Raw genomic sequence first — 24,618 nt, 5'->3', positions numbered from 1 at the left:
AACCGAATCTATTCTTGCTTTTCATGTATACTCATTTCATATATATTTGCTTTAGCTTTCCAAAATAGAGTCGAAATAGAAAGAATTTTTTTTTGTCGATTTTCAGAAATTACATTATTTTTACTTCCAGTTTTGTTTCGTGCTAGAAGCGTTAACAGTTAACACTTCGTATACTCTTTTTTCGAGTTCTTTAGGTTGTAAAACCCGCAGATAATTGATTTTATACATAAAAATTACTCAAGGTTTACAATTTTTTTTGTATGTACGCCGATTTTTTAAACCAATTTTGAAGGGCGGGGAGACAAAAACTTTAAAAATAATTTGCAATGGCCTAACTTCAAGGTGAAAATATTTATAAGCATACCGAACATATTTTGAAAAATATAAACAAAAATAGATTTACGATCGTGGATTAGTTTAAAATAATTCAGTATAAATGAAAATTCAGATAATAAATTGGACAAAGTGATTCAATACAAAGTTCTGTTTGCGTACAAAATTTATGAATATATTGAACACGAATTCTTAATTCCCATGATAAGCGAACACAGTTTATGCATCGAAAATTTGCTTTGAAATTTCCTTTGCTTTTCTTTTACTTTGCACCTGCTTAAATTTAGCCATTCATTTTATGTCAATTGTCAGATGAGCGTACTCTCTAATGACTGCTTTCTATGAATACTATTTTTAACTTATTTCATGTATTTCTTAGGATATCCTTAATCAAATAACTTCAGACGTATTTTGCTTGCACACTAACATCCAACAACTATTAACACTTTTCAATGCAATATTTTGAAACTGGTACAAAAAACTGCATTGACTACATTTCTCCTGTTCGCATCTGCTCATAAGCTGTTTGTTGAAATCAAAACAAACAAACCGTGACGTTCGTTCGACTGACTGAGCCAAAAAAGCATCTCAATTTCAGCTACGCCTAAATGAATTTGGCTAGTCAAGTCGTTTGTAGAACATTTCACAGAGAGGTGTTTTATTATAATCGGTGAAATGACCCAAACGTATTTTCCAATTTCAAAAAACATTTGAACCTTCCTCGTAAAACTTGAGCACCTGTCGTAAAAACAGAAAACGGAAAAAACTACAAGGTATACAGCCCTAAGGATTGTACGAAAGGATGACGTAGGACTATATCAGATCATTGGATCAAAGACTAATGTAATCTGCATTTCTGGCATAAGTATGTTTATAAGAACCTGTGAGTACCATTGTTTAAGTGAATGTTTAAAACAGAGGAGCGAAATATTCAAACTCGATTCTTCATTGAATGCAATGGCGGCTTTGAAAATACGTGGACGGGGACCATTACCACTATTGAGCCATACAGATTGCTTTAAAAATCACTTGTGTACATCATTAAGGTTGAAATAGTAATGAATGACCAGTCAGTATTAAATATGATTATGCGTAGCTTGACATATTTCAATAATCCTACTTTAACTCGCTTGTGACCTCTAAAAGGGCCATTGGTTACAAATAACATTAAAGCCAAAGCACGTTCATCGCAAATATGACGTGCCAGGCGAACGTCCTTCTCTTTTGGCATGAATGGCAACAGGCACGTAAGCTAGCAGGGTCGATTCACTCTCTCTTGCTCCGAGAAAGTTTTACTAGTTTACTTTCACAGCTAATCTCTTGTTACATAGAAGAAAATATGGCACACACGCAAAAATTTCTGTTTTATTTGTTTGAGAGCCCTTATCCTCCAATCACAGGGGTCATACCTCTAAAAAAACCCACATGCCAAATTTGGTTCCATTTGCTTGATTAGTTCTCGAGTTATGAGGAAACTTGTATTCCATTTGTATGGGAGACCGCCCCCCCCCCCTCTTAGAAGGGGAAGAGACCTCAGTACTCCATATTCCACAGAAAAATTCCTGCCTTCCAAAACCCCCACATGCTAAATTTGGTTCCATTTGCTTGGTTAGTTCACGAGTTTTGAGGAAATTTGCGTTTTATTTGTATAGGAGCCCCCCTCTTACGTCCTTCATAAAATTGCTCTCTTACCCCCTCAATAAAATTGCTGGTCATTTTATCTATCCAACATATAAATTGTTCGGTGACGTTCAGTAGTTTAGTAGTTATTACCATTTGAAATCTTTCATTCAAACGTTACACTTCTATCACTGACGAACTGACATGACACATAGAAGAAAATTCTTCAAAAACTATCGTCCTACACATTTTGCTTGCAAATTAGCGCCATCTGTTATGCATGTTGCGGAGTAGCTTGCATTTGCAGGGTTTTATACTGTAGGTGTTTTACATTTGCAGGGTTTTATACTGCAGGTTTTTTACATTTGTATGGTTTTATACTGGAAACTCGAAGCAACACTCGAGCACCGCGGTGTGGCCATGTTGCGAAACATGCTTTTTTGATAAATGAGTGGTTTTTGATTGGACGATGGAATTAACGCGAGTGTCTCGTCTGTTTGTCTGTGCTTCTATTTTCGTTTTCACAAAGTGCTACCCAGTCCCAGTATAGTAAACAAAGACGTAGTCCTACGTCAAAAAGAGGTTCTGAAAACGGAGGTATCAGGATATACGAACAACTGAACTGAAACTGTAATCTAAGGAAATAGAGAAGAGAGAAAACGGAAAACATTCAAACCAGAAAACAGAGAAAAATTGGAATTTTGCAAATACATGGATTTAGAAAATATGCCGAAAAATCAGAAAACGCAGAAAACAAAAAATCAGCAAACAGAGATAGTAGACAGTAAACCAGAATAAATAGTAAATCAGATGAAACAGGGAAAATAGAATAGGCAGAAAACAGACAAAACAAAAAAATCAGAAAAAAGTAAAATAGAAAGCAGATTAATCTGCAAATATTGAAACAGAGATCTAAGAACAGCAAAATAAAAAATAATAGAAAAAACAGAAAACATTGAAACTAGAAAACAAACAGCGGTTGCATAGAAATTATTAAACAGAGAAAACAGAAAATAAAAAACACCAAATATATGAAAAATCAGAAAGCAATAAACAGATGTTCTCAGAATTCAGAAAACTAACAACAGAAAAAAATCTGTAAATAGAGAAAACTGAAAAATAAAAAAAGACCGAAAATAAAAAATATAGAAATCAGAGGACACAGGAATATTAGAAAACATAGAAAACCAGGAAAACAGAAAAAGTAGAAAACCAGGAAAACAGAAAAAGTAGAAAATAGGAAAATCAGAAAACGAAAAAAACTTGACAAACGAAAAAGTAAAACAAAACGAGAAATCTGAAAACAGAAATCATAAAAATCAAAAAACATAAATCAGAAAACAGAGAAATTATGCAACGTAGGAAACCCAGAAAAAAGAAAAATGAGAAATTATAAAACAGGAATAAGCAGAGAAAACTACAAACGCAAAAACGGTGGAAACAGGCTATTCAGAAAACAAAAGAAACCAAAAAATTCGAAAATAGAGAAACAATGAGAAAATAAAGAAAACAGGGAAATGAGAAAACTGAGAAAACAGAAAGCTCAGAAAATATAGTATACATAAAAGTGAGCAAACACAGAAAGCAGAAAACAAAGAAATCAAAGAAATCATAACCAAAGAAAACAGGGAAATAAAAACCGCGGAAAACAGAGGAAACAAAGCCAACAGAAAACATTGAAAACAAAGAAATCATTAAACATAGAATCCAGGGAAATCAAAAAACAAAGATATCAGAAAAGAAAAATAAAACAGAAAACAGTAAAATTATGGAAAACAGAAAAATCGGTGAACCCGAGAAATCGGAAAACAGAGACAAGCAAACCAGAAAACATCAAAACAAAACAAAGGAAACAGGAAAATTAGAAAACGGTGAAATTAGTAAACAGAGAAATCAGCAAACAGATAAATGCAGGGTAAACAGGAAACAAATAGATCAGAAAACAAAAAACAGGAACATTAGAAAACAGGAAAATCCCCAGCTAGCATTTTCATATGTATTAAAAAGGTAAATATGTATTAAAAAGGAAAAAATCAGCATTACGTACAGATATACATGCTAAATAAATTGTATTTTATACGCAAAATTGGCATATCCGTACTATTTTGGAGGTGATATGCGTGATTACGAATAATTTTGAGCGTTACGACTACAGCACTCGTGCGCTAATTGCACGTCCTCCAGGTGCACCGTTTTTTAATTGCACGTCCGCTAACTGCACGATCGTGCAACTAAAAAGCAGTTATCTGTCAAACTACACGTGGTTTCCCAGGTGGTTGCTATAAACAAAAATGCAGCGTTGCCGAATGCAAACTCTCTATCTCTGCATTACGTAGATACATTACAAACTTTTAGTTCGTTTGTAAAAATTTAAATGTATTTCTCAAAATTTAGCGTACGTGTAAATGTATGTGAAGAGTTCTTTACAGTGATAAAGCATCACGTTTTACAATAAATAATGACAACCATCGTGCAATTAAAAAACGAAATTCGCTAATCGCATTGCCTCATTCGTGCAATTAGCGAACGAGTGCTGTATATAAGTATTTATATACGATAATATCCGATTAAGCGCGAATCGCTCCGTACCATATTTTGTGCTGAAAATCGCATGTATGTCAGTCATTATCATTATATACGACAAAAAATCAACTTGATCTCACTTTATCCAGCTTTAGTTACGATTTCGATTTTATTAAGAGATATTTACGATAGTTTTCGTACATTGATATACGAGTTGGTGCTAGCTGGGTCAGAAATCAAAAACTGCACAACCAAGAAAAATCAAAAAACCGAAAACAGGAAAAACAGGGAGGACAGAGAAATCTGAAAACAACAAAAACAGCAGTAAACAGAGAAATCCGCAAACAGAGAATGCAGGTGACAGAAGGCAAGCAAATCAGAAAACAGGGCTAACAAATAAATCAGAAAACAGCGAAAACTGGATAATTAGAAAACAGGGAAAACAAAAAGCGCAGAATTCGGAAAGCAGACATCTGAAATCGCAGAAACAATCGAAAAATAGAAAAAACAGTAAATAAGAAAAACAGGTAGAACAAAAGAATCAGAAAACAACAAAAAAGAGAAGACAAGAATATCGAAAATGCTTTCTGATAAAACAAAGAAATCAGGAATCAGAAAAATCAGAAAAGCCAGAAAGCAGAAATCATAAAATGCAGAATCAAGAAAAATCAGAAAACGAAGAAATAGAAAACAGGAAAAACAGAGAATACAGAGAAATCAGAAAAGAGCAAAAACAGACTAAGCAAGGAACACAGAAAACAGAAAAATCCGCGAGACAGAAAATGCAGGAAATATAGAAATCAAACAAAACAGAAAACAGAAAGCCAAGAAATCAGGAAGCAGAAATCAGAAAACAGAGAAAGCAGCAAATAAGAAAATCAGGGAGGACAGAGAAATCAGTAAATAACAAATAGAGAGAAAACAGAGAATGCAGGAAACTCGAGATAGAAAAACAAGAAACTTAAAAAACAGGGACAACTAGAAAATAAAATGTCAGAAACCAAAAATTAGGAAAGAGAGAAGTCAGAAAACATAAATGAAAACAAAATGCAGAAAACAAAGAAAGCCGAAAACATTGAGATGGGACAAGACGAACAGAGAAGACAGAGAAACCAAATAAAACAAAAAACAAGCAAAATCAAAAATGCAGAAAACATAAAGCAAACGGAGAAATCATTAAATAGCTGATGTGCTACCTCGAATGGAAGAAAGCAGTCACAGAAAAATTTTCAAAAACGTGGATAGTTGGGGATAGTTTATCGACCTACAATGACTTTTGATACTTTAAGGCAATATATAGTATTTCGTAAACTAGAAATCTAAGGAATCAGAGGAATAGGTAATAATATTATTCACATTACATATCTGTAAAAGATGTTCCCCAAGGCAGTGTCACTGGTCCATAGTTATTTTCGCTCTCTCTCCATAAATCATCTGAATAATATCAAGTTAAAAGAAACATTTCGATTATTTGTTGGTGACACGGCAATGTTTCATTCTCGGTTTAATGTCCAAACTTCACGTACAAGCAACTGATCTGCCGGTTGCCTAGATTTATCAAAACCTCTTAACTACCCCTTAGATTTAAGGCCAACCGAGAGACGCCTCTGAAAACTGAATAAATACCCTATTCGGGAGAATACGTCACATAATATATTTGCATCTAGCTCATCGTGTTGAATTTCAAAAGGACATAAACTCAGGGTAATTTTTTAAATCATGACCAGAAATCATCAAATTTCTTGTTCAGGGAATTATGAAGGTATGCAAAAATTGAATGATCAATATTAATTTCTTGGTAGGCACGACGCTGTCAAATTCCGACATCAAATGCAGCAGGTAGGCTTTGCTTTGCTTTTTACGAGATAGCATTTGCCTAGCTCAGTATCACAATTTATTAATTGTTACAGGATTACATTTCTCTGTATAACATTTCTCTATATATTTCCTATATTACATTTCACAGTGAGAAACGATAAATGATATGCATAATAAATTATTAACTGCCATTAAACTAGTAATAGTGAATTATCGAGTTTTACCCTCACAGCGCAACCAACAACTACGATTAGTAGTTGCAAATACCATATGCTGCATTCAGTATTGTGCTGCTCTGTGTAGAAAGGTATACAACTGAGTGATGCTAGTTTCAATTCATAAAACACCAACAGCTGGTAAACTATGATAAAAAATTATAGGAACATTTTAAGCCATTGCGCCGCCTAGTAGAGAGATTGGCACTCAGAATTTCCTCCAAATAATTTATCAAAAGGCACAGACCAAATTCATTTCATCAATTATCCACTTCACCCTGAAACTATTCTACATGATATCAAGTCATCCCAAATTTCTTTTCTTAAAAGTGAAAACATTAAGGGCATATTCTACGCATGGAAAAAATCATTACAAATCCATTAAATTACGCGTTTTAACAAATGAAACAAAATATATAATCACGATTTCGTTATAATTTTAATTTTGCTTTAAAATGACAAAATAATTGAATTGGAAAATCGCTTCGGATCAATTCGTGAATTCGCATTAAACCTTCAGAGCATGTTCATTTGGAAGTAACTAAATCCTGATAGACGTTCTGAGCACACGATAAGGATAATTATGCACCGCTAAATACCATGTGCAGCACATAAAATTCCTTACTGAACGGATATGTATCATTTGGTGATCGACCATGACCAACCAGTTCCCATATTTCTGTTTCTTGGCCTACACCATAATCGAGGATTGAATGGGTTTCCTGAATAATTCCTTCCAATGCCGCTCAAAATTTATGAAAACAATACACGCCATCCGGAGCTGCATTCCGAATCACCATTTACTGTTTATCGATACCGTGGCATTGTATTTTAAGGCAATTTGTATCAACCCACGCAACTCGAATGCGATTGTTCAGTCATCCGTGAGCTCGCGTTTTCACGGAAAGCAATTTCTCCCCAAGTTCCAGGCAATGTTGAAATGACAGTGCCAAAAGGGGACTACCAATAACCACAACAAGAACAACAATAGCAACCAACAACAAGCGCAAAGCAATAGAAATTGACTGTCTCGAAGGGAAATGAATTTGGCATCTGCCGTCGTTTCTATCTGGATTCTGAAAACGGTTGCATTTTTACGACCGAAGTTCGTTCAGGATGCGACCGCGATCAATGCTCAGCCAAAACATTTCAATTTCGCTCGACAACTGTGTTGTGGGTTCAAGAAGAAAAATACAAACAGGTAAGCAATGCTGTTATTGTGTGAAAGCATAGCTGAATCGATAGAATGTTTACTGTCATGATACTAAATCAGCAGACAGATGTTAACCGTTTCTACTCAAGGACGCTAAACTCTTTTATAGTTTGCAAGAGAAAATAATTCAAGCTTGGATCAGCAAAGTCCAAATCGTTGTGCAATTTCAATAACACTGCCAAAGTAATAGTACATTTGACGTTCCCATTCTGTTTTACTATTTCGTAAAGCGACTGTAAAGATGCAAGCAGCTTTTGTAGCGCTTTAAATTCATGCACTTCTACTGACGATGTCCCTGTTGAAATAGAATCGCTCGGTTCACTGGCGCCATAAGCTTTTCCAGTCTAATATGGAGCAATTTGCACTTTGGTTATTGGTAAATAAAACTGAAATTTAGGTTCTACGTTATATAGTAGCATAAAACAAACATTTTTATGCTCGAAAAAAGTGCAAAATCTAAAACGTTTGTTTTAACTGCTGCTCAAACCTATCAACTGAAAAACTTTCCGGGCGCTGGTTAAAAACTGTAACTGTCTCTGTCTCCATAACATACATTTATAAAAGCAGATCGCATCTCAAGGACTTCCCCGCCAGACCTGCTGGCTATCATATGGAATCGAGCCAAGAATTGGATTCCGATCGTCACTCACCTTCTGGCCACAATCTTTTCCCGACAGTTAAGGGTGTTCCGTGTCTCGTTACGCGACACCCGAATGGCTTGCAACATCCGCAGATAGGACGTACCGATGAACAACAGCGAAAACGTGTTGACAAGGATGAACAGTCCGGCCGAATACTCCCAACCGACCGCGTACGGGTCGTGGATGTGGATTGAAAGGCACACGCCATTGCTGCCGTAGAAATGCGACCCGAAATAGTCTGTCGCAGATAATGGTGCAGCCGCCGCAGCAGCCGCAATGCCCCACAGCAGCGCCAGACGCATGATGACACGTGTTTTGCTGCTGGACCGTTGATACAGCGGTCGGGTGACCGATATCAATCGGTCCCAGGTAACCAACGTCAGCAGCAGCGTAGAGGACTGACAACTGAGGGTGCTCAGGAACCCGCAAAAGGCACAGACCGAACTCGTCCGCCATTCCTCCTCGAACAGCAGGTATTGGCCCCTAGAATGAATACATGTAGGAAGGAAATATTAGTTTACGGTTGGCCACAGCTGGCACGATTCCTGCGGTGCGTGTACTATCGCTATATTGCCAGAAAACAACTCACCGAAACATGATGTCGGCGCTGGCAATAATCGCCAGATAGATTCCCATTAGCAAATCACTAGCGGCCAGATGTCTCAAATACAGCGAATGTTCGGCGTGCGCCTGACTGCTCCGGGTGCCGACCACGTACCGCCCAAACAGCACCAGCAAATTGCCACTAATACCAACCGCTGCCATAATCCACACGCTGCCAAAGAGAAGATAAACAACAATCACGCATAAAGCATCAAATCAACATCGAGCAGCGGCAAAAGATGACGAACAAATAAATAACAGAAATTGCAATCATTATCACTTTACAGCTCTCTCGCCCGCTGCGCCCCACCGGAAGTGTTTGGGGAAAATATGAAAAATGAGTTTGAAAAGAATTAAGTTTTATTGGGTACTAGCTGACCCGACAAACTTCGTATTGCCACAAATTAACCTGTGTTGTACATAAATCATGAATCTCGGATGATCTTTGTCACAATTTCGAGTTTTGCAAGCCCCCCAGTGGGCGGCGCTTCCGACGGCGGGTCACCGGCAACACTCGCGACCGTCTCGTCCTGAATGATCTAGTGTTACTATAGATAGTTTTTGTGGTCTTGTATTGACTAATATTTTATGGAAGAGTCTCGAATTTCTCGAGTTCGATTAGTTATTGAGTTTCGCAAAAATTTCTGTTTTATTTGTATGAGAGTCCATATCCCCCTACCACAGGGGTGAGAGGTCTCTAACTATCGTAAAATGAATTCAAGACTCCAAAATCTCCCACATGCCAAATTTGGTTCCATTTGCTTGATTAGTTCTCAAGTTATAAGGAAATTTGAATTTCATTTGTATGGGAGCTCCCCTCTTAAAAGGGGAAGGGGTCGTAATTCACCATAGAAAAAAATTCTGCCATCTAAAACTCCCACATGCCAAATTTGGTTCCATTTGATTGATTAGTTCTCGAGATAAGAGGAAATTTGCATTTCATTTGTATGCAAGCTCACCCTCTTAAAGGGGAGATGGGCCATAACTCGCTTTCTAAAGAAGAGAGGGGTCTCAATTCACCATAGAAAATATTCTTGCCTACAAAAACACCCACATGATAAATTTGGATCCATTTGCTTGATTAGTTCTAGAGTTATGAGGAAATTTGTATTTCGTTTGTATGAGAGCCCCCCCTCTTAAAAAGGTAAGGGGTCCTAATTCATCATAGAAAAAATGGTTGCCTCCAAAAACACCCACATGCCAAATATGGTTCCATTTGCTTGATTAGTTCTCGAATTATGAGGAAATTTGTATTTCGTTTGTATAGGAGCCCCCCTCTTAAAGTTGGGAGGGGTCCTAATTCACCATAGAAAATATTCTTGCCCTCGAAAACTTTCACATGCCAAATTTTGTTCCATTTGCTTGATTAATTCTCGAGTTATGAGGAAATTTGCATTTCATTTGTATAGGAGCCCCCCTTCCTAAAGTGGGGAGGGGTCCCAATACATCATAGAAAAAAATTTTGTCTCCAAAATCACCCACGTGCCAAATTTTATTCCATTTGCTTGATTAGTTCTCGAGTTATGAGGAAATTTGTATTTCGTTTGTATAGGAGCCCCCCCTCTTAAAGTGGGGAGGGGTCCTTATTCACCATAGAAAATATTCTTGCCCTCGAAAACTTTCACATGCCAAATTTTGTTCCATTTGCTTGATTAGTTCTTCAGTTATGAGGAAATTTGTATTTCATGTGTATAGGATCCCCCCCTCCTAAAACGGGGAGGGGTCCCAATTCATCATAGAAAAAATTTTTGTCTCCAAAAACACCCACATGCCAAATTTGGTTCCATTTGCTTTTAATTACTTCTCGAGTTATGAGGAAAATTGTGTTTCTTTGGTACAGGAGCCCCCCCTCTTAAAGTGGGGAGGGGTCCTAATTTACTATAGAAAATATTCTTCCTCGAAAACCTTCACATGCCAAATTTGGTTCCATTTGCTTGATTAGTTCTCGAGTTATGAGGAAATTTGTATGGAAGCCCCCCCTTTTAAAGAGGAGAGGAGTTATAATTCCCCTTATAAAGAGGGGAGGGGTCTCAATTTACCATAGAATAAATTCTTGTCACCGAAAACACCCACATGCCAAATTTTGTTCTATTTGCTTGATTAGTTGTCGAGTTATGCAGAAATTTGTGTTTCATTTGTATGGGAGCCCCCCCTCTTAGTGAGGGGAGGGGTTTCTAACCATCACTAAAACCTTTCCTGGCCCCAAAAAACCTCTACATGCATATTTTCATGCCGATTGGTTCAGTAGTTTTCGATTCTATAAGGAACATACGGACAGACAGACAGACAGACAGACAGACAGAAATCCTTCTTTATAGGTATAGATTTATTGAAATTAATGGTTTAAACGATCAGCTATTCATTGTGTAAGTACTAGATTTAAGATTTTTCATGTCGGAAAGGGAAAAATTTAAGAAAAGCGTTTTTGGTTTAAATAAATACGCATGAGTTTAAGATATTACCTTACGCATTACACTCAAGTCTTTTTTTACACGGTCTGTTTTTTTTGATTACTCGAAAACAGTGCAGCTAAGAAACTATTTACAATCTACGTGAGGAATGTCGAGCTACTCCCAAATGTATTGAGAAATAAATGAATGGTCTCTAAGTTACCCCGTTCTTAATACTCAAAAAACTAAACCGTGTAAAAAAAGTACTTGAGTGTAATTGAATAAAAGATTGACAATAAATCGTTCTTTTTTGGAAAGAGAACAAATGTCTGATGCGAAGAATGATTCATTCGATGAACTGGAAAATTTAGATATATGGACCAATAATGTATAGATTTGGGCAGTTCCAGGTGGGACTCGAACCCACAGTTTCTCGATTGCTGGCCAAGTGTTTTACCTTTAAACAACCGCCGCACCTATCTATTAGGTAGTGCAATAGCTAGTATTGCTTTAATTCAGCCAATTCTATCATTACACACATTGCACCACACTGTTTTTGTATGACTGCTCTTTGTTTCTGGCGCAGAGAAGATAGACTGTTATCTACTCGGTCAATGTGATAGAAACAGGCACTGCGTTGCCGTCAGTCGCTCCGGCAAGTCTAGTGATTTACCACCACCGGGTGTGTTCTTTTTTTACTTGTGTATAACAGAAACGTGAAAAATCCATTTTCTAATCGAAAAGTAATCTGTACTTCGTCCTTGAGACATGAATGAACCTAGAAAAAATAACGCAGTCAGTCATATTAATCTGTTATTTTCGTTGTTGACGCGTAGATTCACTGGCGTCCCCAGGCTGAAGATGTCGCGGCTTCAAGTCCATAAAAAACTACTGGTCCAATAAGGATTTTATATATCATCAGTTTCGTACAGCGGGGTATGTTTCTTGAACATAGCGTTTTGCGCGAAGGGCAATTGTAGACCCGATTTTTCGTTTGAATGCGCCACTAGATCGCCTTACTAGTGTTGTTATCAGTGGTGACCGGACGAGAGCCATAAATACGATAGCCATACGGACGGTTGCCATACGTACGAATGCCATATAGACGATTGCCATAATGTATGTTTGCCATAATAGACGGAAGCCATACAGACGAATGCCATAACCTAGAAGTTGGCTGCACTTGGTAAAAATCGTTAGATATCTGCTCGTGAGACCACCTGCTCAGGAGCGATGATGAACACCATGGGTTGTCTCAACTTTGCCTCAACCGTGTTCGTGCATTATCTGTCATAGTTGGTTTCGATCGACTGTATCGTATGCTGCTTTGAAATAAAGATGTGATTTCAAAGCAGCATACGATAGATGTGATCGTGAGCACGTTGTACTCCCGAGTCCGTAGTGGACTGGTCCGTAGTTGCCCACCTGGTAATTCCCTACGAAAACCTGTGCTATTGTTGAGAGTCGGGCGGCGTAACAGGATCTGATAGAGTGCCTTGTAGGCGGCGTTTATCAGTGTTATGCTGCTATAGTTTCAGCAGTCGAGCTGATCACCCTTTTTGTAGATGGGACAAACCAAGCCATTGTATAGCTGTTACCATCGTTCCTCGGCATTGTTTATAGAGCTCTGCCGGTAGGCGGTCCTTACCAGCGGTTTTATTGGTCTTAAGTAACCTGATTTTTTCGATGACTTCTTGGAGATCAGGTGCTGGGACATTGCGCTTTTCCCGAAAAACTCCGTTTACTATACCTAGTTCAGTAATTTATCTATACCTATAAAGAAGGATTTCTGTCTGTCTGTCTGTCCATATGTTCCTTATAGAATCGAAAACTACTGAACCAATCGGCATGAAAATATGCATGTAGAGGTTTTTTGGGGCCAGGAAAGGTTTTAGTGATGGTAAGAAACCCCTCTCCCCACTAAGAGGGGGGGGGGCTCCCATACAAATGAAACACAAATTTCTGCATAACTCGACAACTAATCAAGCAAATAGAACAAAATTTGGCATGTGGGTGTTTTCGGTGACAAGAATTTATTTTATGGTAAATTGAGACCCCTCCCCTCTTTATAAGGGGTATTATAACTCCTCTCCTCTTTAAAAGGGGGGGCTTCCACACAAATTTCTTCATAACACGAGAACTAATCAAGCAAATGGAACCAAATTTGGCACGTGGGTGTTTTTGGAGACAAAAATTTTTTCTATGATGAATTGGGACCCCTACCCACTTTAGGAGGGGGGGCTCCTATACAAATGAAATTCAAATTTCCTCATAACTCGAGAACTAATCAAGCAAATAGAACCAAATTTGGCATGTGGAGGTTTCTAGAGGCAAAAATATTTTCTATGGTGAATTAGGACCCCTCCCAACTTTAAGAGGGGGTGCTTCTACACAAATGAAATACAAATTTCCTCATAATTCGAGAACTAATCAAGCAAATGGAACCATATTTGGCATGTGGGTGTTTTTGGAGGCAACCATTTTTTCTATGATGAATTAGGACCCCTTACCTTTTTAAGAGGGGGGGCTCTCATACAAACGAAATACAAATTTCCTCATAACTCTAGAACTAATCAAGCAAATGGAACCAAATTTATCATGTGGGTGTTTTTGCAGACAAGAATATTTTCTATGGTATATTTTCTATGGATTTCCCCACTTTAAGAGGGGGGGGGGGCTCCTATACAAATGAAATTCAAATTTCCTTATAACTTGAGAACTAATCAAGCAAATGGAACCAAATTTGGCATGTGGGAGATTTTGGAGTCTTGAATTTATTTTACGATAGTTAGAGACCTCTCACCCCTGTGGTAGGGGGATATGGACTCTCATACAAATAAAACAGAAATTTTTGCGAAACTCAATAACTAATCTAACTCGAGAAATTCGAGACTCTTCCATAAAACATTAGTCAATACAAGACCACAAAAACTATCTATAGTAACACTAGATCATTCAGGACGAGACGGTCGCGAGTGTTGCCGGTGACCCGCCGTCGGAAGCGCCGCCCACTGGGGGGCTTGCAAAACTCGAGATTGTGACAAAGATCATCCGAGATTCATGATTTATGTACAACACAGGTTAATTTGTGTCAATACGAAGTTTGTCGGGTCAGCTAGTATCTTATAAACCAAACAACGTAAAACAAACAGTCTCTTATTGAGATGAATGAATTTAAAATTTAAAATCTCTTTAATCAATAAAAAAACAGTCTCTTACGCAAATGCCAGTAAATTTTCTTAGCATATTCACAGAAGGATTACTGACTTCACAGTGGAGTCCTACTCTCCAGAAAAAGAAGAAAAATCGGAAAAATGAGACAGTAGAAATAATGGAAAAGAGCATGAAGAAAACCGTGACAAAGACTAGTCAAACGAAAAAGAAAAAAGAAACGCGCGAAAGAGAGAGGGAAAGAGAAAGAGAAAAATGATTTGAATGAAAGCAAGAAAAACGAACGAAGAAATGAGAGATTAATTTGAAAATAGAAAGAAAAAAGTGGAAAAAAAGAAAAGGAAAAGAAAACAGGAGACTAGACATAAAGATATAAAGAACAGAAGAAAAAAGAAGAACTACCTCAAAGAAAACGATAAAGAAAATAAGGATAAACTGGACAGAAAAAGAGTAGAAATGGGACAAAAGAGGAGAAGAAACAGGATAGAAAGCAAAAGACTAAAATACAAGAGCATGAAAATGGAAAAACGAGAACAGAAACGGGTAAAAACAGAACGATACAGAGAATAAGACAAAGCAGGAACGACGGAACGACGAGCAGGAAGAACGGGACAGACTAAAATGATAAAAACCGGGACAGAAAAAAAAGCAAAAGTCGGATAAAAAATGACAGAAAACGAGACACGAAAAGTGAAATCATGACTCAAAAAAGCGCAAAAAATGAAAATACAAAAAAGAGAGAAAGAAGAAACAACTGGCAAAAAAAAAGAAAAACAATAGAGAAAAATAGGGAACCAAACAAAAGCGAAATTTGGATACAAAATTACGAAATACAAAACAGGTAAAGAGGAAAACGGGTCTGAAAATGAGGAAAAATGGAAGAAAAAGACGCAAAACGAAACAGAAAAAGGGCAAATGCAAAGAAAAGCGAAAATAGAAATAACAGAAAAAGCGGAAACAACTGGCAGAAAAAAGGAAAAACAAGTCAGGAAAAGAATGTAAAAGTGTAATTCGGATAGAAAATAACTAGAATCGAGTTGAGAAAACAGGAAAAACGAGTCTGAAAATGCAGAAAAATGGAAGAAAGAGACAAAGACGGAACAATCAAAAGGGCGAAAACAGAACAAAAGGGCGAAAACAGAACAAAAGAGCGGAATAAAAGGAATAGAGAAAGTGGAAACAACTGGCAGAAAAAACAAATGAGGAAAAGACAAAAAAGCGCAATTCGGATACATAATGACAAATAAACGAGACAGAGAAAGAGGAAAACGGGCCTGAAAATGAGGGAAAAGTGGAAGAAAGAGCCGAACACGGAACAGAATCTAATCATGACACATAAAAAGGATGAAAAACGAAACAAAAAAGTGAAAATAGAAGTAATAGAGAAAGTTAAAATAAGTTGCAGAAAAAAAAGAAAAACAATGAAAGGGAGGGAACCGAAAAAAAGTGTAATTCGTATAGAAAATGACTAAAAACGAGTCAGAAAAAAAAGAAAAACGGGCCTGAAAATGAGGAAAAATGGAAGAAAACGATGAAAAATGAAACAGAATAAAATCACGACATAGCAAAAGGGTGAAAAACAAAACAAAAAAGCATTAATAAAAGGAATAGAGAAAATGGAAACAACTGGCAGAAAAAAAAACAAAAGAGAAAAAGAGGGCGCCGAAAAAAAGTGCATTTCGGATACATAATGACAAATAAACGAGACAGGAAAAAAAAAGGAAAACGGGCCTGAAAATGAGGAAAAAATGGAAGAAAGAGACGAAAACGGAACAGAATCATGACACATAAAACGGGCGAGAAATGAGACAAATAAGCGAATATAGAAGTAATAGAGAAAGTTAATATAAGCGGCAGAAAAAAGAGAAGCAATGAAAACGAGCGAACCGAAAAAAGTGTAATTCGTATAGAAAATGACTAAAAACGAGTCAGGAGAAAAGGAAAACAGGCCTGGAAATGAGGAAAAATTGAAGAAAACGACGAAAAATGGAACAGAATAAAATCAAAACGGGCGAAAAACAGAACAGAAAAGCGAAGTTACAAGGAATAGAGAAAGAGGAAACAACTGGCAGAAAAAAGGAGACACAAAATAAGAGGGAACTGAAAAAAAGCGATATTTGGATACAAAATGACAAAATACAAGACAGGAAAAGTGAAAAAACCGACCTGAAAATGAAGAAAAACGAAAGAAAAAGACGAAAACGGAACAGAAGAAAATCGTGACACACAAAAAGGACAAAAGCAGGACAGAAAAGCGAAAATGCAAGAAATAGAGAAGGAGAAAACAACTGGCAGAGAAAAGGAAAAACAAAAGTAAAAAATAGGGAATAAAAAAAGCGTAGTTCGAATAAAAAATAATAAAAAAACAAGACAGGAAAAGAAGGAAAAGGGGCCTGAAAATGAGAATAAATGGAAGAAAAAGTCTAAAAACGGAGTAGATGGAGGTCTTGACTCAGAAATAAGGCAACAGAAAAGAGAAAAGTAAAGGGACAAAGAAGATAGAAAAAGGAAAAACGATAGAGAAAGAAAGGAAAACGACACAAGAAAGGTGTACGGGACAGAAAACAAAGGAGAACAAGACGAAAAAAGAAAACAGAAAACCGATAGAAGGCACGAGGAAAACGGGAAAACGTGGTCAAACGGGATATAAAAAGAGAAAGATGGGACATAAAACTGGTAGAAGATGAAGAAACGAAAAATAGCAGAAATGGAAGAATAAAAAAGTTAACACGAAAAGAAAAACCAACAAACAGGAAATAAAAAAGGAAAATCGGAGAGAAAAGAGAAAAAATGAAGTCAAAGATAAATTAAACGTGATAGTATAAAGGACGGTAAAACGGAGCACCAAAAACAAAAAACGGAAAAACGAAAACGGAAAACGAGAAAGAAAAGAGATAAAAAGAGTTAGAAAGAGATGCAAAATGGAAATGAAAAACAAGAAAAAAGAGAAAAATCGAAAGGAAAGTGGCAGCGAAAATCAAGAAAACAATACAGATAATAAGACAAAAAGTGGGAAACCAGGATTGGAAAAGAGAACAAACGGAACAGAAAAAAAGGTACAACTTGCGCAAGATTAAGAAGAAAAATGTCAATTATAGATTCAACTTAAACTTCTAGTCTAATATGGTTTCCGTGTCCGGTTTGAAATAAAAATTCTAGTTCAAATTAGTCCAAACTCAAGTCTAATGTAACGTATAATGTCAAGTTCAATTGTAAGTGCGATTTGAGCCTAATTTAATCCTACTTTTAGGTTCAATTTTAAGTTAAATTTCAACTTTATTTTAAAACCAATTCCGAGTATCATACATTTTCCATTTCAAATAAAATATCAAATCCAAATTCAACAGTAAAACTGTAAATTCTGTTTTAAATCCGATTTTATGTATGATTCCAAGAGAAAAACTTCCAGTCCAAATTACTTTTAATATAAATCTAATTTTAAGTCCAAATTCCAGATTTGAATGAGGTAAACATTTAAGCCCAAATTAGTCCAAATTCAAGTCTTATATAGTGTCCTATGACAAATCCGGTTTCAGATTAAATTTCAACTCTAATTTCTAGTTCAGTTCCTAGCTTAATTTCTGGTCCAATTTTAACGTTGATTCCAAAATTTAATCCAATTGCACCCGAAAGTTTTCGCAGAAAGACCGCGAAAGTCTTCCGTTTTTCCAGGCCAAAACATTTCGCCGAAAACAATCTGCAATAACTTTCGGACAAAAATATTTTCAATTTTCGTTTCCTATTTAATCTTTGATGAACTGCAGCCTGCATCAGACTGAAACTCTTTGCAATCGTATTTTTTCCTTTCGCCCACGGTTAGAAGCTGTTTTGCCTTCTCCGGTATCTGTAGAGTACATAGTCTTCTGCAGATCTTTCATTTATACTATCTTTAATACAGTGCATAAAATTATCTGTGCACTTTTGCACATTTTACAAAATTCAACCTGCCAACCATCAAAAATGTATTAATTCGATTGCAACTTCCATCAACTCTTACAAAACTCACCTACCTAGCCCTCAGTACCGGGTTGTCCAACAGGTGACTTTTGCTGCTGATTCCGTCCCCCCTTGGTTCGCAGACCCGTACGTGCAGTGCCGCCTTGCAGTGGTGGAACTCGGAAAAATGTCTGCAACGAGTTAAGCAAACAATCGGCAAATTGCTGTGCATTTCTCACACCAACCAGTCGAAAAACAGATAAATAGTTTGGACCGGTAGTAAACCGGTCTACCGGTCTAAACTACACTACGGCCTCAACTTACATGTAGTTTAAGTTGGTGAGATTCTCCAGCACCCGTCTGTCGATTCGGGTGAATTTATTTCCCTTCAGATTCCTGTTGTTGTGGCAAAAAAAAAGTCGAATAAAATACATAAACACAACTTAATACCGAAGGCGTAGGATTTGTGGCCCTCCCTTCCGGCTGTTTGACTTCGGTTACATATGACAGATGAAAGCGCTTAGAAATGAATGGGTGAGATTTGTCGAATACGAAACATTCATTGGTAAGGAACGTTAGAGAGAAAGAGAGAGTACTTACATGGTGGTAAGATTATGAATGCCAGCAAACGAGCCAAGCTGGAAGTGGATTATTTCGTTGTCGTTCAAAAACCTACACGGAAGGGTGAACAAACGATTTGTGATAGCAATTAATAGTTATTTGCTCTAATGTAGGTAGAAACAGGAGATTGTGTTCCTCGTTTCTTCAGCACTGTACTGTGCTTTGAATAACGGTAAAGTTTTACTATTTGTTACTGTCTTCAGACAGTACTGAATAATACTAGTAATTATTTATCACATTCAAGGACAAGGACAAGGACATTCTGCAATAAAATTGAAAAAAAACGAAATTAAAGAGCTTACTTACAGGCCTAGTAAATTCGGTAAATGACTAAAGGTGTCATTAGCGATCACTTTCAGTCGGTTATCGACCAGATAAAGATGCTCCAATATGGGCAAATCAAGTGCATCCACTGCAACGGAGCGGATTTGGTTTTGCGCCAGCGATAGGGTTCGCAGTGCGGTGAGCCGTGGTATCATCCCTCGGTCCAGAGATGTGAGACGGTTCTTGTTCAGGTACCTGCAAGTGGCTTGTATCAAATCAGACAATCAAAATTACACAAACGATAACAAACTTACAAAATTTCCAAACTGTACAACGGGCGAAATACATCCGCATCCAGAAATTCGATCAGATTATCCCTAAGATCCCTGTTGAACCGTACATCGGCCGCCGGCATTCGGCATAGAAGACGACAGAAGGCAAGAAACAAAAAAGAAAATCACACACACGAGCAAAGCAATTAATCTCCAATCAAAAACTGCTCCCTTCGATCACAGAAGCGAAGCCTGCCTACGCAGCAAATGTACTTACAGCTCTTTGAGGTAGAACAAATTCTGGAAGTTTCCCGCCGTCAGCCTGGTAATCTGATTTCCACTCAGGATGCTGGCGACATGCAAGCATGGAACGGAAAGAACAAGAGGTTATCAAACATCAAAACTGTGTGCCCAAAGTTACGCTATTAAACGCATGAACTCATGTGCAGGATGTGTCTGTCCTGGGACAAACTGACTGTGCATGTGGATTGTGAAAAGTTGCTCCCCGGAGACGATGATGTCGTTGTTGATGACGATGATGGTAATAGCAATGGGATTTAGCTTGTCAAATGGTGTGAAGCCTTCTTTTCATACTCAATGTGGTACTCACAGCGTATGCAGCCAAGTTCCCGGTGGGAAGAAAATATCCGGAAGCGATTTTAATTTGTTCTGATCCAGATAACTGCGAAAGATGAGAAACAATATGCAGTAGAAGAAAGAAAAGCTTAATGGGTTTGGTGCTGGAAATGGTTACGTTATGCTGTAACATTGTGCATTGACTTAATAGTTACGTTGAATAATATTGATATCACTGGACGTCATTTATAAATTGGAATAAATTTGATTCTATTTCTTTTTTCATGTTTATTGTCAAACTGTAGGTATATAAATCTGCTTTCCATTTGTTAATTTATTTTTATTTGTGCGGTGATTGGTAAGGTTTACAATGAATGATTGAGGTTTACTATAATACAATCCGCAATTTGTTTTTTTATGAATAACATAATAAGCTGGGCGTCTCCATAAAACCGCCAGCGAATGGAAACGCTTGGTTATGGAATAAATGGAACCGTTTCACGCTTCAATGATTCATTCCAAACGACAAGAGATACACGTATTCATGCTATTTTAAACAAAAGAATGCGCAAAGTGAAACACCAAATTCCAATTTCGCCAAGCTCACATTATGTCAAGCTAAATGGAAGGACAAATCTCACGAAAGAAAATGCCAAGCAGTGAAATTCTAGAAATCACTATACCCTTGAACGAAATGCTGTATTTTCATTAGACTAAAATCTCTGGCACCTCGAATACGGCCCAGTAAATCTCGGAAACTATCTGGCTGCCTTTCAAGTCAAATTAACCGAGTTGTTGGCCAACACGATGACCTACTTCGGGGTACAACGTAGATAGAAAATGCAGCAGCCAGCGAACAATCCGTGGCCGCTAAATCTGACACCGTGTATATCCACTACCAGCAACGATACAGTGAATGAAATTATCCCATTTCCTGTGTGTAAATCCCATTGACCGTTGGTGGCCACTGTGGCTAACATCGTCAGCATCGTTCTGCGATTCTGCTAGAAAGAGTCACCATAAAAAGCAACAATTTATCGTTTGTTTTCGTCTCTAGTCGTTTGTACAAGTTTGCTTTCCAGCTGATCTCATGAACGAAACCACGTCACGGTCCACGGACTGAACGGTTGCTTTGTAATGAGCGGTCTAACGAAACCGACAGAAAGCTGCTGGATATGGCGATAATTCCTAGCAAACGGGCTTAGATTGAGCGCATCGAACATCGAGGAAAGAATGAGTAGGCGGCTAACATTTAGAGTCGCTAATTAATACTCACACTCAATAAAGAGAGATTAGTTTCATGGTCTGGTGACTAGACAGTGCTGCTTACCGTATAGAAATGAACAGGATATTACATTTCTAACAATTACTATAAATTGGCTTAGTTATTGAGAAACCTAAAGAACAAAAGAAGAGCATTTGAGGCAACATCGAAACAAACCAAAAGATCAAATGAAGTTTAAATGAATTTAAACTGCAAATAACACTAAGATAAATCTAAGACGAAACTGTAACAGAGTTGTGACAATATTCAAATACCTACAACAAATAAAATCGATGACATTAAATTAAACTAAGGTTGCGACACAAATAAAAAATGAAAACACTGCAAAACCAGCTAAGCTTAGCAAATCTTAGGTAGACTGCCCTTGCACTCCGTGAATGGCGGAACCAGTAAGATATCAGAAAGGACCAATTCTTAGGTCTGGTAGTATGGGAGTAGTATGACATTCTCAATGTGCGACTTCTACTGATTCAATACTTTGAAAATTGACCAATAAAGAATCCGGCCACGACCAAGAGGGTAGTACCCCCGGGAAAAGGAAGCAATATTAGACCGATACTTGTTGTTCCTAGAGACCGCGGGTACCACTCCATCTCGATACAAGTATTACGGGATAGGTTTTGCATTTGTAGGGGAAGGTATACATTATATTGCGTCTGTCTTTTTAGATAAGGTTGATGATTTATCACGATAGATAATGAAGTTAGCGTCCACAAAGTCTCTCGGCACATTATAATGTTTTAATATGATTTGATTTTCTTTGACATTTGAAATTCGAATTTACAATTGCGGAATTGCTACGAATTCGGAAAAAGGTCAAAGTTTTTACAACGAACGAACCACGACAGCAAGCGATGCTGAACTCCCTTACAATACTCAGAGCTTGAACACCTCAGTACCAATAACGAAAACTGACAATAATTTGGCTTGATGAATGATTAGGTATAACGAAATTGAATTGGGAGCACCGTCCGACACGACACTGTATAAAATCCTAGGCGATTTTACGAAGATAATTCGTATGTAGAAACGGCCAACACACTCAAATAAAAGCACCGAATTCGGCAAATTTTGCCGAAATCTCATCAGCCGACCGTTCGGCTAAAATTTTTATGTTACTAAACGTTACTAAAGATCCGTAAACGTCGATATGCACCATAGACATTTTACCGTACGTTCGGCTGTTGAAATTTCGGCAAAATTTCGCCGAATTCATTGCTTTTTTTAAGTGTGTGAGACTTGTCGACTTCGCCGCCTCCAAGTATCTTTTTCCAGCATAACTGCCACCATCGGTACACCTGGAGATCGCCCAACCAGACAGAAAAACGAATCGATCACGTTCTGATAGATGGTCAGCACACGAAGCCGCGTTGCCAGAAGAGGATAAGCTGGATGAAGCCCCTCTTGAGGACTGTTGGAGTGCTGTGAAAACAGCCATTAACAGCGTAGTGGAGAACGCCTTAAGTCGTGCTATAGCACCGAATTGACGTAACGCATGAATGGTTTGACGAAGAGTACCAGCAGTCGAGAAGAACGCAGCGCGGGTATAAATACTGCGTGGAGCCACCCGTCAAAATGTGGAGCGATACAAACAGAAGCGGAGACAGCAAACCCGAGTCTTCTAGGAGAAGAAGCACCACCAGGAGGAGGAGTGCGAACAACTCGAGCAGCTGTACCACTTTCACGACACACGGAACTTATCAGAGGCTCAAAAAATCTCGCAAAGGCTTTGTGCCGCGGGCCGAAATGTGCAGAGATAAAGATGGAGGTATCTTGACTGACGACCGTGCCGTGATCGAAAGATGGAAGAACACTACGATGAACACCAGAATGGTGTGCAGGAAAAGATGGCATTGGAACGGAACTTATCAAAATGGACCCGGTCAAATTGGCCAGCTGTTTGAACCAATTGATTGTCAAGATTTGGGATACGCAACGACTACCGGAGGAGAGCAAAGACGGGGTTATTTTCCCTATACTATTTACAAGAAAGGCCACAAGTTGAAAAGTTATCAGGCCGGCTTCATAAAGGTTCGATTTACAATGGACCAAACCTTCACCCTGCGGCAGATCCTCCAGAAATGTCGCAAATTCCGAGTTCCCACGCATCACCTAGTCATTGATTTCAAAGCTGCATATGATAGCGTAAACCGACAATCACTATGGAAAATTTTGGACGAAAACAGCTTTCCGAGTAAGCTTACTAGACTTATCATGGCTACAATGGATGAGATCCAGTGCTGTGTAAGAATCTCGAGTGGGCTGTCGGACCCATTTGAATCTCGCAAGGGACTTCGACAGGGAGCTGGTCTTTTCCGCTTGCTTTTCAACGTCGCGCTTGAAGATGTTATAAGACTAGCGGCGAACGAGACGCGGGCACGATTTTCAATCAATTCAGTCAATTTATCTGCTTTGTTGACGACGCGTATGCTATCTGCAGAACACTGGGTGCCCGAGGAAGAATTACATTACGCGGCCCTTGTCATAAGACATAAAGCTTACTAAGAAAGTAAGTAAGTAATTCGTATGTAGAGATATACGCTCTAGGCAAAAATGTAAAATTGAGTAAAAACTTTAAGAATTCGGAAACAAAATAAAACACAAAACACTAACTTTCGCTTAATTCTATGCATTGATATATTTGATTTAAAGATCCCAATACTTAATGCAAACCCTCGAATTCACTAAACAATGCAGATTCGCCATCCAATTCGCTATGCAGATCTTCTTTTACACGCTAAAACTGCTCGCATCATCAATCAGCGCACATCGTAAAGGCACATATGCACGCGTCTCATGGAAAAATCACACTAACGTCTCGTGTCGCACTGGTAGAGGCAAATTTCTAGCACACGAACATCAGCACACTGTCCATTTCAATTAACTTTCAGTTAATAATGTTTTCGTAAAATCTGACTAAAAGTCAATCTGGACGGCCCTCGTGCGTTATTCAACATAACTTTTTTTTTAATTGTAAATTCTTTTTTTGGAAAGTGAGTAAGTGTCTAGTGCAAAGAATAATAAATTAGATGAACTAGAAAATTTCGATATATAGGCCAAAAATATATTGAGTCATTCAATGGCTTTTTGGTAGGTACCCGAATGTTTTCTAAATAAACTACTGCCGCACCCTTATA

General features: G+C 37.8%; 1 protein-coding gene across 1 annotated transcript in view; it reads right to left on the bottom strand.

Annotated features, from left to right (window-relative positions):
• Positions 1-24,618, bottom strand: part of LOC128739572 (relaxin receptor 2-like) — a 110,036-nt gene that overhangs the window by 17,488 nt on the left and 67,930 nt on the right. Inside the window, exons 8-16 of the mRNA XM_053835066.1 lie at positions 20,231-20,302; positions 19,898-19,969; positions 19,663-19,734; positions 19,391-19,603; positions 19,064-19,135; positions 18,788-18,859; positions 18,538-18,654; positions 8,953-9,138; positions 8,373-8,846 (exon numbers count right to left, since the gene is read on the bottom strand). Of these exons, the coding sequence (XP_053691041.1) occupies positions 8,373-8,846; positions 8,953-9,138; positions 18,538-18,654; positions 18,788-18,859; positions 19,064-19,135; positions 19,391-19,603; positions 19,663-19,734; positions 19,898-19,969; positions 20,231-20,302 (1,350 nt within the window). The remainder of the gene's footprint in view (positions 1-8,372; positions 8,847-8,952; positions 9,139-18,537; positions 18,655-18,787; positions 18,860-19,063; positions 19,136-19,390; positions 19,604-19,662; positions 19,735-19,897; positions 19,970-20,230; positions 20,303-24,618) is intronic.

This window comes from Sabethes cyaneus, chromosome 3 (genome assembly GCF_943734655.1).
Source record: "Sabethes cyaneus chromosome 3, idSabCyanKW18_F2, whole genome shotgun sequence".
NCBI classification, from domain to species: Eukaryota; Metazoa; Arthropoda; class Insecta; order Diptera; family Culicidae; genus Sabethes; species Sabethes cyaneus.
Note: the sequence above shows the minus strand (reverse complement) of the source record. Positions and strands in the feature narration are given on the sequence as shown.